The sequence below is a fragment of the Podarcis melisellensis genome (genome assembly GCF_964234715.1).
Source record: "Podarcis melisellensis genome assembly, chromosome: 10".
NCBI classification, from domain to species: Eukaryota; Metazoa; Chordata; class Lepidosauria; order Squamata; family Lacertidae; genus Podarcis; species Podarcis melisellensis.
This window is the reverse complement of record NC_138542.1, coordinates 62027686-62046753: the sequence shown is the minus strand read 5'-3', so window position 1 is coordinate 62046753 and position 19068 is coordinate 62027686. Positions and strand designations below refer to the sequence as shown.

The following is a 19068-nucleotide window of genomic DNA, read 5'->3' as shown; positions in this document are numbered from 1 at the left end:
GTCTTAAGCACGCACACACACACACACAGAGAGAGAGAGAGAGAGAGAGAGAGAGAGAGAGAGAGAGAGAGAGAGAGTGCACCAGATCACTAACATTGACTGGGTAAAGAGATAATATCTCATTTGTATTGCAACAAATCCACTGGGTCCCTGTAAGCTTCCAAACTCAATTCAAAGTTCTCATCTTAACTTTTAAAACTCTGCATAGCTTAGAACTCAAATACCTGTTGGCCTGTCACTCTCATATCAATTTGCTTGTACTTCAAGAATGTCATTTGAATCTCTCTCTAGGCACCGCCGTTATGTGGAGTTGTGACAGCTGGTGACCAGAGAGAGAGAACACTTTTAGGGTGGCTCCTGGGTTTTGGAATGCAGTCCTTGAGGAACCCCACCTGGCACCCTTGTTGCTGTCATTTAAATGCCAGGCAAACACTTTTCTCAAGCTTTTAAGAACTCTTCATGTTAAGCTGCTTTCATAAATTAAATAAAAAGAATTAGGGCAGTTTTGATTTTATTATCTATTTGAAGTGATGCTTTCGTTTGTTGTGCTAGCATGTAAGTTCCCTCCCTCTTTTTTACAGAATACATTTGTTTCTTATTACTTTGGTAGGATGAATAATGTTGAACAGACAGAGTATAAATGCTGTTAATAAAACAACTAACTGTAGTATATGACTATGCTATAGCATAGATGGGGAACGTGTGGCATGGCTAGTTTGGTTCTACAGTATTTTGGCAGATTATGCTTTTTTATTTAAAAGAAAGTGGTTTCCCCCCTGAATATTGAGAGGAAAGGCACTTCTAAGAGTTTGCTTGACCCCAGCTCCCATTGGATGGGAGAATGATGGGAGTTGTAGTCCAACAGCACCTGGAAGGTCATAGTTCCCCACCATAGCACTACAGCTTAGTACTAGCTTTGCATATTAAAAGAGGCAAGCATGTTATCTTGCATATGCCGAAGTAATAGTTATATACCTGGGTTTGTAACTTTTATTGCGCGGAACGTGGTAACGTTCTCTCAAGGGCACTATAAATGGCAAACTAGTTTATATATCAGCATTTCCCATCCTGGGGTCTCCAGATGTTAGACTCATAGAATGTAGAGTTGGAAGTGGCCCTGAGGGTCATCTAGTCCAACCCACTGCAAGGCAGGAATACTAAGTTAACCCATACGGAGATCAAACCTGCAACCTTGGCATTATCTGCACTATTCTCCAACCAACTGAGCTATCCAGTATGACTTAGTTTTGCATGTGCAGGAGACTTCTGGCATAGGGATTCACCCTCTGTACATGTCTGACGCTTTATATTTTTTTTGAAAAAAATGTTTGACAGTGGGATTACCTTTAGTGTGTTATATAAACAGTGCTTCAAACTAGTTACAAGCAAAATATTCGGCTGTATCAAAAAGCTAAAGTACGGAAGCAATTATCTTATTCCAGATGTTATAAGCTTTCTTCAGAGAAAAATAGGGTGCACATGCCATGTAGATCTCAAAGAGTTGTCTAATTTCTATTCCGTGACTAGCCGCCAATAAACTCCATACTCAATTACTTAGTTCATTAATACAAAAATAAAAGCAGAAGTTCTGCCCTGTGACAGCTGCTTAAAGGCTGGAGCTGGCATTATTGATTGTCATTTAATGAAACTCTTTCAGCAACATCTAGTAACTTAAAAATGCAATCAAAGTAACAATGTTCTTGACTCCATGAACAGGTTTCATCAATAGACGTCGCAAAATATAGAATGCCAATTGAGTTATACTGCAAAGATGAAAGCTTGGGTAAGGCAAAAGTGTTAGGTGATTTTTAGCAACATTTAAAAAATGGGTGAAATTGAAGTCCGTCACTTGATGACACCGCTGGAGTGTGAGCTAAACCTGTCACTACTGATCCCAGAACACCGGACAGAGGTAGGTTCCTATCACCCTGAAATCTGAGCCAGGGGCTTGAATAAGATGATAATTTAAGGAAGTTCGTGGGAGGTAATATCTACCTGTACTACAGAAAAGCCTCTCCACAATGGCCCCTTCAACAAAGCGGAATGAGGCACAGGTGGAGCACGTGGGGGGTTATTTCCACCAACGTCCTTACGATGCCTTCACTTAGATTCTGAGCCCAGTTTGGGGCAACCCCCTAATGCCCCACCTCATGTCCCACCCCACATTGTTCAATAAAACAACCAAGCCCTTAGAAGTTTTTTCAGGGACTACATGTGCCTGGAGAGCTCTGGGGAGACAAGGAACTTTCTTTCCAGCCCCTCACATGCCTTGACAATTAGTTCCAGAGGGTTGAAGCATTCTTTGTCAGGGGGAGGAATAGAAACAATGTTTCTAAGAAAAGAAACACTGTGCAAACAGAACTCCACTTGCACAGCACTGGATACAACCCTGAAATTACTGCTGTGTCTCAAATGGAATATTTACTAATAGGGCCAGCAAACCCTTACACCATTTTCGCCAAGAAACTCAAAAAGGGAAATCACTAATTTGCAATTACAGGATTCTCTCGGGCATGCCATTAGCAAATTTCCATCATCATATATTGAGGAATATTAAAAGTGTGTATTGGAAGAGGTTACCACCCATAATTACAAACACATCACTTCAGATAAAGTTGTTATTATCTATATTATATTCAGGAAGGAATAATACCTGCTTATAAAGCCAGCCTCGTCGAACAACAGGTGCATTGGGGTTCCTTTTTATTGAATTTGACCTCTTCCCAAAATTATGAACTTTCTTTGAAGAGCGTGATGTCTAAAAAAATAAAATTAAAAGGATTAGAAAATGCAACGCCAATATCTTTTACATTGAATAAGTACACATGCATGGCTATCCTCAGAGAGACACAGTTGCTCCTCATCATGTGATCCCCTCAGGACTTGTTAAGAAACAGCTTTATTCTGTTAGTTGGGTAAATAAGTAACTGCCTTGTAGGTTTTGCTGGTTTAGGCATTTCTTGAAGTTTTCTACAGAGGGAAAGAAACAAATCCCAGGACAGATCAGGATCAAAACATTTAAATTGGGACTTAATAGGATATTACATAAACATAGCACTACTTTTTAAAAGGGCCAAAACATTAAATGCAGTACAGATTCTAGGAAGAGAACTAAAAATAGAGAAGACAGACCTCAGCAGAAAATCAAAACAGCTTGGGGTGGGTTAAAATCACAAAGAGATTTGAGTTTCCACTTGACTGATTCAATTCTTTCTGTGTTGCAATTCACACAAATACAATAGACCAGCTCCGTGGCTTCTATAATCTTCTATAAACTTGACATCTTTCCACAGGGCCTGCAAGACGGAGTTGTTCCACCAGGCCTTTGGCCAGGGCACAGCCTCACTCCCTCCTTTGGCAATCCTCACAGAACTCTAGCCATTAATCTGATTTGAACTGATTTTATAATGAAATGATTTTAGAATGTTGTATCATTTTACTGTTGTTAGCCACTCTGAGCCCGGCTTTGGCTGGGGAGGGCAGGATATAAATAAATAAATAATAATAATAATAATAATAATAATTATTATTATTATTAGAGTAGGCAGGTTGGGTGCATATGTTACAAATTCAAGATGGCAATGGTCATGTCACTCTTTTGCTCAGCTCTTGACAAATTGGGAATCTAACACGGAGAAGATTATCTGCTAAATCAACTTCCACAAGTTGCACACCACAGAAACCAGAATTAATAAGCGATTAACTCTGTTTCACTCTGGTATTTTCCTGATAGCTGTTTTTGCAGGTCTTTGAGACTGATTGAAGGAGCAAAGGTGAACTGGGATGCAGTAGCATGAACCAGCAGGCCCACACTTAGAAAAGATGAATAAGGTCATATTCAATCTCTCTCAAGTTGCCCTTGAGTAGTAAAGAACGGTGTACATCGTGTACTGTCAGCTACACCACTGATACAATGAATGCAACTTATTAGATGTTTGCTAGTGAAAGTACTATCCAGGGAATGTCTGGAAAGCATGGTCCATTGGCAAGGAGACAACAATTTATAAAGAGGTTTCAAAAAACACTAGTGAAGGCAATTCAAAGCAGGCAAGGAAATGAATCCCTCTCCCAGCACCTTTTAACTGGCAATGTACATCAGAGGAAATCTAATATAAAACTAGAGGGTTAAAAACATACTTTAATCATGATACCTTACTTTCAAAAGTGTGAAATAAGCATTTTTGTGAGAGATTGGTTAAGACCTATATTAGATTAATGTGAAACCAAAGCAACTGAACAAAGCTCACATTGTTCAGCTCCTTCCCCCTTCTCTAGGATCATTCCTGGAGAGACAGTAGGAAAGAGTTTTGAGATCACTCCTTTTAGGTTTCTTCTCGCACTGCAAAAAGTGAAACCTTAATGGGCTGAAATAACTGCAGCATCTCCTATTTGGCTGTTCACATGTTTTTACAGTGAGAGGAGTGGGTTGGAGGGAGCATACCTGAGGTCTGCTACTGCTCTCTTCGTGGATACTATTCTAGGTGCAATAGAACTGAAATATGTGAATAGCACCAAAGAAGCAGAAACAACTTTTTAAAAACATTCTTAGATAAATACTACAACTTGCAAAACTTCAGGAAAAGTTAGAGATGCCATTTAAAAATTCAGCAAAACCATTGAAGAAAATGCTTAACAGTTATGTTGCACATTCCAGAACCTATTAATACCCTGACATGAATTAAATGCCAACGTTTGACCCACTCCGTAACCTCAGCTCTTTGTATCGTGTATTCTCATAACTGTACTAGAAGACTATGCTCACTTCTGTACAATCAAGGTCCATTAACTTTTATAACTATTGCATATATTTCTGTGACATACAGTCCATTAGAGAGCTGATTAGTGATCAATGTCTTGCAGAATGTCTCAAAGTAAAAGTGATGTGACTGAACAAGCCTGCTCATTAAGCAGGAAAGGGTACAAGAGCAGTGGTGACACCCCACTGTTTTTCTAATCTACCGGAGGATGCTAAACCTTAAGGAATAAATAATAAATGGAATATGACAATCAAACATCTGTTGGGGACTTGGGATATAAACTTGCTCACTTTTGTACAAGGAACAACATGGAACTCAAAGTGAATCTTTACAGTCACACACATCTTACCCACAACTGTGAATATGCATTACGATAACTGAATCAGTGCACTGATGATTTTCTTCCGATTCTAGCTAACAGAACCATTCTAGGAACTCAAATACTCAGTGGTATCAAGTAAATCCTAGCACCCCTATACAACAAGAGGTGTGCACTTTTATAGTGTGAAGCAGTACAGACCTTGTTTTCCAACTAGTGCCTTACTTACTTAAAGATAATGGGCATGCACAATACTAGATCACAGAATTGTGGAGCTGGAAGGGACCACAAGGGTCATCTAGTCTGACCCCGTGCAATGCAGGAATCCTTTGCCCGGCATGGGGCTTGAACCCACAACCCTGAGATTAAGAGTCTCATGCTCTATCAACTGAGTTACATAAAACTGCAAATGTACTGCTTAGTGTTTAAAGTAGACTTGACTGTCAGCAGTCTTTCCCTTCATGTGCTGTTTTAAGCACTTTCTCGGAAGATGGTTTTCTGAAATGTGAACTAACATAGTGAAGGGTTTCTGAATCTGCAAACAATTATGTGGTTGCAGAGGAAGGATTTTCCATGGCTTTGAACCTCCTCATTGGAGGTTATATGAAACCAGTAGCAATACGTAAAAAATGCCCCCAATCTGCCAACGATTTCTGAAGGCATGCTCACATTTTTTTCACCATATTCCCCCAATGCCTCTTTTGTTTTAGACCTTGGTACATAAGGAATGGATGGACATTCAGCCAGGAAGTAGTTAAAGCAAAGCTTGCAAAAAAAATATGGGGCAAATAAACCTCTTTGTTACATTGTTGGAAACTTGGCATTAGTTTCATCAAGTTATGTCTGGGGCTTCCCTGGACAAGATTATATCTTGTCCATTATATCAGGCATAGGCAAACTCGGCCCTCCAGATGTTTTGAGACTACAATTCCCATCATCCCTGACCCTGGGTCCTGTTAGCTAGGGATGATGGGAGTTGTAGTCCCAAAACATCTGGAGGGCTGAGTTTGCCTATACCTGCATTATATCCCGGTACTCTTTACAGTATAGGCAAGTGTTCAGTACCATCACACTGGAATGAATTCATATGCATTCCAGGAACAAGAGCTTCACCAATTTGTGACCAAAAATATTTCTAAAAAAAAGTTTAGAGAGATGGAAGGTGAATAAAGAAAGCTGCCTCTTTTTTATATGTTTTAAAAATTTTATATATATATATATATATATATATATATATATATATATATATATATATATATATTTGCTTTCGTAGATTTTCTACGAATATATATATATTGGACTTGTCAAGTTTGAAACATGTCAGGTCATTTTTGAGAGAAAATACATTTGATTTTCTTCTGTTGAAGTAAAAAAGAACTGTTCCCTAGGCTGGGGTCTCTACACTGGGAAAGCCAGTGAAAGGAGGCTAGGTTTTTGGATCCTTGCTCCCACCCGTACCCAGTCATACACAGCCTCTTCTTAGGTGGGCTGGGGAGTGTGATGATCAGGCTCTGTTTTGTTGTACAAACTTTATAGGGCACTGTATACCTGCTGCTGCGGACCAGGAGGGTTTTCCTACCATAGGTGCTTGCCTTTAGTCTAGGGTTGCCATATTTCAAAAAGTGAAAATCCAGACACAAAGGTTATCGAGCTTTTCAGGGTGGGTGTGGGTGTGTGCACACGCGCAAAGTAGCTGGGCGCTTTTCTTTCTTTCTTTTTTGAAACAGTACAAGCCCCTCTCTCCAGCACTGACACTTTTTGCTGAAGAGAAGAGTACAAATGCTATGAACAAACAGATAAAGAGACTTCAACGTGGAGGAAGATCTTGTAAAGAGGACCCAGATCATATTCAGGGGCAGAGACTTGCTCCACATATCCACCTTCCATTGCTGCAAATGTATGAACTGGGGCACTGCAGATATAATCCAGAAAACACAACTTTAATCTCCAAAGATCTAGATTGAAGTTTTTCCTACTCCTCCCAGAAACTACAAATCACCTCTTCTAGTCTTGTTGTGTTTCATATGAAGACACTCTTCCACAGTGGTCATAATAATTTCACTGGGTATCATCCTTGTAATTCATGCTGATTAATACAACAGGGAGGCTAATACAGCCAATACAGTACAAGTATATATTACAGCATGCCCCCTTCGTACTTTGTTTATTTAGTGTTGTTGCCTTCGCTCATCAAGAGGATGAGACGCTGACAAACTAATGAAAAAATATTCCCACTTGGTTGCACATTAGATGTCAGTTGCATTTTACGCCCGACCTACTTGACAGTGTGTTGCTGCTGTCATGAGTACCAACATTCATGAAAGTAGGTAAGGTGAACACTAGTCTAACTTTCAACGGTGAGCAACTGTATGGGGGGGGGGGGGAGGTTTCAATGATAATCCATGCAGCTCTTTTTCAAAAGAAACAAGAAGCTCAGAATTCAACCAGAACTTATCGTCAAGAATCAGAAGCCCAAAGCTTTAAGCATAGTACCTGTGGTCACCAGGGTTTGCCCAGTCCCAAGGGACAAGGTCCTATGCTGCACCCTTGAAACACAGTATAATGTCCATGACAAACCAAAGGGCTTAGAGGTGAGCAGAGTCTTGCTGGCTTTCTCTATGTTGCCTGTTGCATTTCCAAAATTCCAATTGCCCACTGGATGCAAAAACTAGCTTCCACCCACATTTGGGGGCGTGGAAGGAGCAGAAAACACCAAGAGTGGAGGTCAGCCGTCCCTCTCTGCAGCTCCTGTATTGCAGCCCTGTCTGACAACTTGCCATGACAGGGTGGCAGCGTGTGAGCGCAATTGTTGAATCTGTTTGGATAGCAGCTCTGCAGAACTGAAATGTATTTTAAACCTCATCCACTGAAGAACAGCCATAATATGCTTCGCTTTACTACTTTGTTAAACTCAGAATTCAAGAAAAAGCAGCACAATAACTTATTTTGATGGGCAGTCATAGGAAGAATACAGCTTTATGGAGTTTCATGAGACACACACTGGAGATAAAAATACTATTAATTTTTTCCTTCAGCTGTGAATGGAACACACACTTTTCTTTACAAGAGTTAGGAAGTGGGTCTCAGGTTTGTTCTTAACAAGAGCATTGAACCTTCTAAACTCCATCTCCCCACCACACAGCTGATACAGTTTCAAATGAACTAAGCCCATCTAATCAATCAGTTGTGGCAGAACATTTCAAAGCAAAAGATGGCTACAGGATAGCAGTGAACTTGAGGCACATTAATGATCTCCAAGGAGAAATCACAATCCTTCGTTTCTCTTCATTCTGTATTACCACCAGCAACAACTGGAAATATGATATAAAAGCAGGCAGCCACGCAGGCTCTGGCTATTTACAGAAGCAGAAGAGGAAACAGAGCTTGACCTCATGCTGCAGTTTAAAGTATAGGGACACTTCTGTGAGGCACTCATTTGTGTCAAACTATCATATGGGAACAATTAACACACTAGAAAAAGATGCGTGTGTTGAGTGGCCCAGCAGCACAAGTGCTTTTTCTGTGAGCTAAATGAAAGTATCAATCATTCTCATGTGGACACTTTCAGCCATGAAAGTGACTCTCCCATCTCATTAGATTGTAATATGAGGGAATAAGCTGCCAAAGACAGAGAATGCCCAGATGTCAACATTAAAATCTGGACACAAAAAAGCTCTAATCCTGCACTGTAGGTGGTATAAAATCCAAATGAGCTAGAGAACCAAATTTCTTACCCAGTGCATCACCTGGAGATGCCTATACAATTATTTTGTTTTTATAACTCCAGGCTGTGAATGCCACTCACACAAATGAAGTGCCAGAGGTCCCTGCCATGAAGGCATTACAGTCAAAAATTCAACAAAGATGAAACATAGGAAGTAGATATGGTTATCTCAGTCATACATATTTAAATGTGTATGGCATGTTAGGGGAGGAGTAGTACCTCTGATAAGGGACATGTGATGCTCCTTCTGAAGTAGCCTATACATCTTTGGTCCCCACCCTGCACTCAGCTATCACCTGTGATTCCTAGAAGCTGTCGGCAAGCAACAGCAGCCACATGTTGGGAATGGCTTCAACTGGCTGGCTAAACCAGGTGTGGGTAGCCAATGGGTCCCAAACCCTCTGTGAATTACGGACTGCACCTGCGTGTAAAAACAGGCTTTGGCAGACTGAGTGGACAAAACCAAGAATTGGTTCAATGGTCAAGAAGGTTGTTTCTGCACTTGCTGTAGAGGGAAGTGAGGGGCAGATGGAGCTAGTCAACCTGGGAAGGTATCTGATCTAAGAGATGGAAAACTGATGTTTTCAGACATTTTTTATTTCAAATTAAAATCATAGGCCCAAGTGCCTTAAAAGCATACAAACTAGCTTTGGTTATTTCTAGAAATGAGTTGATTGTCTCGAAATGTATATGTAATTGTTTCTCTGTGCCATGTTTTACCAGCTAGCTGAATAATTGTAGACTAATAAATAATTTATGTTGAATGTAGTAACTTACTCTGCCCAGAGGACTCATTGGATGTGCAGCATAATCCGATGTCAAATTATAGTGTGCAGCTTCACCTATCATGTTTACTTGCCGGTCTTTCTTTTCTTCAGATGACATAGTTGCTGCAGTCCTGAAAATAAAATATGCAACAAGACTAGAACCTGCTGTGTATGTAGACTGCTATTAAAAAAGCATCTGTAGCTGTCCTTTAGTAAAGGGTATATATGCTATTCATACAATTTCCCAGATGCTGCAGCAGAATTGTGCAAATTTTTAAAGAAAAAACTATGTTGTTAAATTATGCTTTGTGGATTCTCAATAGATCAGTCTCTAAAAATAGAACAACTGCAATCTAGACAATTTATTTACATACATGCATGACATTATCCCTAAGGTATAGTGAAGCTTTTGGCTTCTTTTCCAGACAAACTCCTGCCTTTCTTTCGCCAATTCCAGCACTACCTTTGCATGCCTGCATGAGTGCTGGAAAAGAACGAAAGGGCTTGGATGAATTTGGTATGCACATTCTCCTGGATACACAAACCTGCATTAACAGAATGACTGACCACTTAAGTAACTCAGCTGCATACAAATGCTTAGAAAATCTATGCAAAATGAAGTTACAGGTTGATTCTCTGTAGCTGTAAGCCTTTGCAACGGATGAGTTCAGGTATGCCTAGAGCAATCAAGAGCTTGGCAAGACTTCCATTCCTCCTGCATTCTTTGAGAGGCCAATCTCTATCCCTCAAGTATTGCTCCGGGCAGACAAGTATATTATTGATACTGTTAGAACTACAACTAGAAGGTAAACTTAATTACTCTGCTCTTTTTAAAGATCTGAATTTCTTGAATGACAGCAAAATCACCAGAGACAAATAAGGAAATGCTGGTAGTCAAAAGAAGGAGAGAGAAGTCAAGAGGATAGCAGGGAAATATTAGTAAGCCAAATGTATCTAGGAGGAGCAGGGTTGAGAAGCTATGCAAGGAAAAGCAGAAGTCAGGCCAAGAGAGCAAAGCTGAAGTCTGCTCTGTGAATATGCTGGACAGTAGACAGTAGAGCTTCAAAACAATCTTGAAACAGTTTGGACTGGGGAAAACAGCAAACTGATTGTGTACTAAGCCATCCACAAAATGAACAGAGAGGATGAACTGGTGAAAAGTATGTGGTCTTGTGATGTGGGGAGGGGGAGGGGATTAAATAATGAGGATGCTCTTTTTAATCACCTTCCACAACCCAGGAGAATAACAGTATCTTGATTGTGTTGGGAGCGTCAGTAACTTAGTACTGGATCTTAGGTTTTCCAGCCATTATGGCCTGTTTGGTTTTAAATAAATGCACCATTTATGGCATTGATCGCTATAACATGGCAACAGTGGTGATGGCACTCATTCAGGCTTCATTTTAGTGAACAATGAATGATGACCATATGGAGTGGGGTGGGAGAATCAAATAGAACAGCAGCAATGTCTCATTGACCAATAGTTAAGTAAGGAGTGGGGAATCTCAAGATGTTGCTGAAATACAACTCCTGTCAGCCCCAGCAAACAGGACCAATGACCAGAGCTTATGAGAGTTGTAGTTCAGCAACATCTGGAGGGTCAAAGGCTCCCTACTCAGTGCAGTATAGTAGAGCATAGTAATCTCACCAAAACTGATTCACCCTCTCGGTAAGCAAACAGAATGGTTCTAAACATGCCTGTACCCAAAAAGGAAAGGCACGGATGGAGTACTTTCAAACTTAAAAAGCTTAAATTCTAAACTTTTTGCCCAGGCCTTGCTTCTTTTAAAAAATTCTCTACTGAACATGTAATTAACAACAAAAACCTGCTAATCCTACAACTTGATCTAAAATGCAAGAAGCAGAAATATACAGAAAACATTCAACAATTAAAATAAGTCAACTTAAAACATTAATTTAGTAGAAATGTATCTTGTGCCTAGTATAAAATTTTTACCCAACTGTTATGCTGCGCACATATGCATGTCTGTGGACCACTTCCTAAAAGCAGAGAAAGCAAGGAAGTATTCAGTCTTTCTTTTGCTATGAGGTCATGACATTATGGACATTATGTAATATAAAAGACAGACTGACCTACATAAGGGCATTCTTGGCTACTTGGAATGTTTGAAAAATAACATGCAGTCATCTGGCCAGTCAATTGACAATATTTGACTGGTCAACTGACTGGCAGTTCCACACTAATGTGAATAACTGTTAAATTCTGTATTCATTGAGCAAAACAATCACTTACTGTTCATTCACAACAAAAATGCAGTTGTCCTGCGATGGCTGCCCTGTGACTGGATGCTTGCAAGTCACTTTTCGTTCATTGTGACTGTGGGGAGACAAAGTAGAGGAAATATATAAGCACATTACTCTTTTCTAAGCACAACTGCAAAATTCCGAGACAGCAGGCAGGCAGATTCATTATGGCATTAATTAGTGCATACGTGCAGCTTCTCACAGTGATACAGTAACAACAACTGATGATACTTGAGGCAGGATATTTTTATTTTTAAACTCAAGCATTTGGCAATCCTTTAGAGCTTAGCATAGAACATTTGTGGTAAGCATTCCCTCTCTATCCACATTAAGCCTGGATATAGTTAGAAGTTTATTTTTTTAAGGTTGCAGACTAATGTTTTAACCCATGAATGAATATAAGCAGTGTGAGCAGTGGCTATCAACACAAGTTTTGATGGACTACACTCTGGGCTACATGAAAAGTAAAGGCACATCTTGGGGGGAGGGCAGATATCATTACAGAATTAAAGGGGGGGATCTTGAAAGAAGAATGAGAAGTCAGTTAGTTTGCCACCATATTCCTCATGAATACATCCCCTATTCAGATTTGTATGGCAGAAGCCAGTTCCTGTTTATATACATACAGACATACTTAGAGGAGAAAAGAATATATGCATACATTAAATGTGTGTGTGCCAGCAAGCACAAAACAAAAATATTTGTAATAAAGAAGAGCAAAAACCCGGATAACACTGGTAGAGCTGGCAGAGTACAGTGGTTAAGAAAGTGTATTAACTTTAAGGCCCTGTTTCAATTCTCATCCTGGCTATGGATTCACTGTGTGTCACACCTTTTCAGCCTCCTTCCTGGAAACAGGTAGATAACAATCAGCCTACCTTGCCAGGATTGCTTACAATGCCTTTGTTCATGTGAAATGCTAGCTCAAATTAAGACAAGCATGCCAGTGCACAGGGAGAAAGAGGTGCCTATTTTGCTGCTCCCCCACTCCTGCTGTACTCACCCCAAGCTCATTATTGTTTGCTTGACTCCGAACAAACCACAAACAGCAGCTGCAGCCCCTGTCCCCACCCCGTGGTACCAGCCTAATGGCTGGGCTTACTGTTACATGCCAACAAGGCCAATATACAAGTAATGCTTTGAAGCTTTAGGAAAACTAGAAGGCTGGTTCACATTTTTGTTTTACTGATTGAAAGTACTCCCAACTCTGCAACACACTTGTATTGAAATCAGTTTTCTAAGTCTTTTTCGGGCTGACATCCTACTTGGAAAAATTCAGTCTAGCATATTCCAGTGTTTTGCAAAGTTGTACATGGCACTTATCAATGGCATTTCCGTGCACTCTGGCTTCCGTGATGGTGTCCCGTTGTGCTAGATGTAGTTTAGTTATGTTGGTCACATGACCTGGAAAGCTGTCTGCAGACAAACACTGGCTCCCTCGGCCTGAAAAGCGAGTTGAGCACCGTACCCCATAGTCGCCTTTGAATGGACTTAACCGTCCAGGGGTCCTTTACCTTTTTACATTTACCTGCATGACACTATGATTGTGTATCACCAACTTTTCTGCCACACTATTCAGGCTTAGTCATTTAAATAAAAATCTGCATTTGATATGCTGCTCACCTTCAAAAACCCCTGGAGACTTACCTTCAGCAAGATAATCCTAGCAATTCCCTGGTTGGTACTTTTGTTAAAACTCTTTAGATCTTAATCACTTTGCAATTTCACACAGTCATGCTCTAATCATAAGTCCCGTTCCACACAAAAACCTACAGTACAAAATTAAAAGCTTTGTTCCTTGGCAAGAAGCATGATAAATACCACTTATAATAAATGCAAAGGGGTGAACAATCAGTCTCTTTTAGAACTTACATCCCTTATGCAGAAAGGCAATGTTCAGTGATTTAAAGGGTCCCACAATGCCTACTATGATACATAAAAAATGGGGCGACATCAGCCCTGGCACTGAACTTGGCTAACATTCACAATTGTCATGTGTTTACATTTAATGACTGATGAAGTTTCTTTTGGGAAACTGCTTCTGCAACCTGAGTATAATCTGAATATCTTGGCTGTGAGTCTTGAAAGACCTGCACCCTAGCCTGGGAGGTTGGAGCCTTGACTGACTCCAGCTACAAAAACAGAGGCTGATGGACAGAATATTGGATTAGGATATTGTTTCTTTTTTGGGATGCTGCTTTTATTGATTTTTTTTGTATCTTTATTTTAGATCGTATTATGATTTATGTGGAAATTGTTCAATTTGGTTGTGTGTGTATGTATGTTTTTTCTTAATAGAGGCGAACAGAAAATCAATCAATTCCCAGGATTAAAATCTGTAAAATTCTTAACTTGTAAAAACACATAGTCTTCTAGAACAATATGGATGTGGTTTATATATTGCTCCAATTTTCACTTATTTGAAATTTATCAAATCTTATCTCTTGTAAAGAGTTACCTTCAATATGCATCAGGAATAAAGAGCAGCATATTCTTTCCATACAGCTATTACTATGGTTCTTCTAGGATGGAATAATTCAGAAATTTCAACACCACAAATAAGAATGTGGGAAATCAGGGTCTCTTTCATATGCAGGTGACCCAACCATGACACAAGGCAAGGTAACCACAGATTTTGCATGACATAAATGGTAAGAGAATAGAAGACAGGCAGATCTGTCCCATAGAGTAAAATCATCTAAGACATTCTCCAGTGTAACTTCCACTGAAATGAATGAAAGCTGTCCTAAATATATTACCATGTGGCGTGCTAATTAGGAGGGGGTTCTATTTGAATTTTCCATTTCTGGTACAGCACTAGTTTGTCCCCACTTTCCTCATTCATGCCTGGGTGCTGGAAGGTAACCCTAGGTGTTTGCTGTTATGCTCATTTAACCTGACTGTTCCAGGATTCAACAGCAGTCCTGCCTTCTGAAGTCTGCACACAGTTGAAAGCAGAAACATGACAAGTCAAAGCATTAGTTACATGACAGCCATGAATACACCCACTGCCAGAAGAAGACTGGGATGACAGCCTGTGCTTACTGTTGGGAACAGTAGCTTCTGTGCTACATCTTGACAACACCATTTTAAAAGAGGTGTAGAGGTGTGTGTGTGTGTGTGTGTGTGTGTGTGTGAAAGAGCAAGTAGATTTTTATGGAAAGGGGGAGATTATATTGCAAACACAAACCAAAGGTAAGAGAAATTGTTCTTAGAAAACCCGCTTTCTTTATGATCAACTGTTATGTACTGCCACATTTTCCTCAACATTGAAGGATAAATGTGGAATGCACAGATTTTTCTCAGTTGCAAAGAGGGTGATTTCCCTGTTTTATTGTAATTTTGTCTGCTTTATTGTCTACTGCAAGCTGCCTTAAAAACCATGGAAGGAGGCTTTTCAAAAACAAAGTTCCAATTTAAAACAATGGAAGAAAAAGGCCCTTAATGTGGAGAAACTTGCTGATGTGTTCACTTCAGGTCACTGTGAAGCCAGAAAAACTTCACCCATCTTGCATGGTGGAATACTGTCACATCACAAGGCATGAAGTGGGTACAATTACAACACAGTGCCTACAGGATGAATGAATGCTGTCCTGTTATCCACATATGAGGCAGATGCTGAACACACAGACAAACATGCATTTCTCTCTGAGAAAACAGCCAACGCATGTTACAGTTCAGAGTAGAAGATTGCAATCGTATGCATAGGTACTTGTAAGGAAGCCCTGCTGAATTGGGTAGGATTCCTAAGTAAACATGTGAAAGACTGGGTTATATGTCTGATTTGGGCCCAAAGACGTACTCAGATGCAAAGTCTGACACATTCAGTTCAAGGGCATTTCAAGGACATATGTTAATGCATGCTGATTGATTCAAATATTGATCCAAATCACTCAGTAAAACTGCTTTTTAAAAATACATGTGTGGGTGTGCATACAGGATTATTTTGGTTCCCTGAAAGCTGAATTTCTTTCACTATTTTAGTGTATGTATTCAAACAGTTTTTCAGCAGTGCAGAAACGTCAGCACACAATTCTCATTTTCACAGCATAAAAGGCATTTGTTTATATCCAGAATCTATACTGGTGAAGTCAATATCGAAAACAACACCCTCTATCTGAGTACCTATAGTTAACTATATAACTCAGTGACCCACAAAGAACTTCACTGTAAGGCTACAGAGGCAATCACTTTACTAATTAACAGTAACCAATTAGCTTTTGATTTGAATATTCGTGTTCCACTTGCACAACTCAAAACTGCAATTCCACTTTCCACGGTGCTCTTATTCTAGACAGATATTCCTAAAGCTTCCTAAGAAAAATAATTCAAAAGCCTTCCGACACACCTTGCTTGCTCTGTTAGGTGAACTGCAGCCCAATTCTGTGCTTCATTGCACAGCACATAATTCTAGAAGGTTCTCTTGCAGGCTAATTAATTCTACCTGCCTAGAATTCAAAGCAAGTTTAGAATTCCCTCTTCTAAAAAGTAAGCATTTATTTTCTCATTTCTATATACCCTTTTAAATTATATGAAACCCACTTAGACTACCATTCCCTGGGCTAAACAGTTTTCTTTTAGTAAATTCATATATCATCAACATGAAGAATTAAAGAACCCAAGAGATAAATGAATGTAGAGATGCATTTTTATATTTTCCGTTATCGAAGGACATTACATAAAATATTTGGTAGCATGAACAAGTTAAGAACAGAAGGCAAGCTCTCAAAATATGATCATAGATCCAAAACTCCAGAATCCTCCAAGGTATTTAATTGGTATGCAAGACTATTCTGCCACAAATCAATATGTAAGTGGTGCACTTCACTCACACACACAGGCACATGAAGCCTTCAAAAATGCACAGCTGACTAAGACATGTCTTCACCAGAAACTAAGTGACAGCTCACATCATAAATCCTTTCACCGGCAGGCTCTTAGTTATGAGGCTACTGACTCAATATTGTATTTTAGCACAAGACACTGGAGCCCAAATTCCTTGCAGCTGCACCTATATAACACACGAATATGGAAAACTGCCTTGCAGTAAGAGAGACCACCATCTATCTCAGTATTGTCTATACTGGCTGGCAGCAATTCTCCCTTGTGTCAGTCAGGGACATTCCCAGTCCTCCCTGGCCATGCCAGAAATTGAACTTGGAACCTTCTGTATGCAAAGCAGATGCTCTACTGTTCTTTTTGATCCTTAGTCCTTAGGCAAATACACATTGCACTCCCCAGGTGTGAACCCTGAATGCAAGGCCTGGGCAAGTCACTCTCACCATAACAATATCCCCAAGTTCAATGCTTTACTTAGTTCATATAAGTAACTGCATGGCAACCATTCACCTAAACAAGATACAGTAAAGCAAAAGGGTGCCTGGGGATATTTGGTAGCTTGGAGGGTTAATCCTTAAAGCTCAAGTGCAGCACTGCTAGATCAGACCAAAGACTTCTGCTTTCCACAGGGGACAACTGGATACCTCCATATGCTTAATGAGTTTAAATATAATTTTCATTAAGAAAACAAGGATAATTTTTTCAAAAGTATTTTCTATTAATCCTACAATACTCACTACATTTTATATTTCCCTCCACATTTACTCCAGAACTAAATTGTATGTTAGTTTAAATACCACAAAGACATTTCACTGTTTTTACAGTAATCTCATATAATAATAAATACACAACTGCAGCCCTCCTCCATTTACAAATTCATTAGGAATGTGAGGCCTAAAATTAAGAAGGGAGAGTCAAGAGGAGCCAACACAACCAAACCCCAGCTCACCAAACTTTCCATTCCTTAAGGAGTAAAAAGTCAGCAAAATTTCTTGTTATTTTTGTTCTTTGTCCCAGTGTTTATTTTTCAATAAGACAAATACAATAGATGAAAGCTAATAAAATATTGCTTGAAGACAGGAAAAAATGTAATATAATATATTCATATCTACTACCAGTAAGGATGTGGTCTGTGGCTGCACAAGCTCCTTCCGTTTTCCAGAAATGTCACTCCACATTGCATATGTAAGCATTTGCATTCAGTTGAACATATGAACTTTTCCCCCAATTAATCTATTTAAGAAAACAGTTCGAAAGCTTTGTGCAGGAAAGGTTTTCCTGGAACATGGATTACTATCAGGCTCCCCAATTAGAATGCTTAACTAGAAAGGTAACAAAAGAACATTATAAGGAATACCAAAGTAATTGAATTCTCACACAAAGGTACTCATTTTAGCTGTTGAACATCAAGTTTTGAAATCCACATTAATCATTTCACTGGCTCCCACACAATTTCACATGCACACCCATGATAATAGATTCCCAATTTGCTGGAGAGAATTGAGGAATATAATCTAAGGAGGTGGCAGCTTGCCATTTGATCTTGTTAGGCTTACTTCTTCATTCAAGGGACCAGTTTGCCAAATGCTTAACAATAAATGTAAGACTTGGAATACAAAGTTTGGGCAGCTTAATCCTTAACAAAACACCTGTCTAGACAAATAAGGAAGAGTACAGTGTGCTCAAATGTCACCCCAGACACATATCTCTGAACGTCTAGCACAAGGGTCCCTCAAAACAGAAAGATTGCTACAAAACAATCCAATATATACATCTTCAAAGTAAGTCCCATTGAATTTAATAGGGCTTATTCCCAGGAAAATGTATAGGAGACTGCAATCTTATGATCAACGAGTTCTCTCTCAATGTAGGGCTGATCACTTGCTTATTTTACTGCAGTATATTTGCCAGAGCTTGAAAAAAATCTAGTATTTATTTGTTTAGGTAGATAGGATACTTCATACATGTCTTTACAACAACATCCCATATAAGCCCTCAAGAGCAGTTTACACGTGCAAATTCACCACCAGACAATAATTTTATTCACACATCAGTGTGTGATGTCTGCAAAAATCTTCCTTTCCCATTGGGAGGATAATATAGATGACCAAGTTCCCCTGGAGAAATATAAATTCACACCAGGGTTGCATGCATCTTTACAGTCTTTCTACAACTGCAAGAACCAGACAGAGATTTTTTATCATCACACATTACCCCAGACACAGTTTGATAAACCTGATGGCCCCTCTCCTCTTTGATGAGCACTGTATGCTTCCTTCAAATTGCTGAATTCCTTAAAATTGCTAAATTGCTTTCCCTTTCATCCTCGTTCTCCAGGAAGGTGCTATGTTAGGTCAGCTTTTACAGAAAGAGTCAACCTAACAGGAAGGGAGAGGT

The 19068-nt window shown here is 39.5% G+C and overlaps 1 protein-coding gene and 1 long non-coding RNA gene across 24 annotated transcripts in view; one reads left to right on the top strand and one right to left on the bottom strand.

The window, feature by feature from the left end:
- The window catches only part of LOC309378900, a 485967-nt gene that overhangs the window by 355023 nt on the left and 111876 nt on the right, over window positions 1–19068 (top strand). The gene's annotated exons all lie outside the window — the stretch shown is intronic.
- The window catches only part of PLEKHA5 (pleckstrin homology domain containing A5), a 170730-nt gene that overhangs the window by 55683 nt on the left and 95979 nt on the right, over window positions 1–19068 (bottom strand). For all 23 annotated transcript variants that reach the window (XR_014172137.1, XR_014172138.1, XM_081926777.1 and 20 more), the window contains 3 exons: window positions 11822–11905; window positions 9578–9698; window positions 2654–2758 (listed from right to left, as the gene is read on the bottom strand). Coding sequence is in view for 21 of the 23 variants with exons in the window: in XM_081926777.1 (XP_081782903.1) it covers window positions 2654–2758; window positions 9578–9698; window positions 11822–11905 (310 nt within the window). In the remaining 2 variants the exon portion in view is untranslated. The remainder of the gene's footprint in view (window positions 1–2653; window positions 2759–9577; window positions 9699–11821; window positions 11906–19068) is intronic.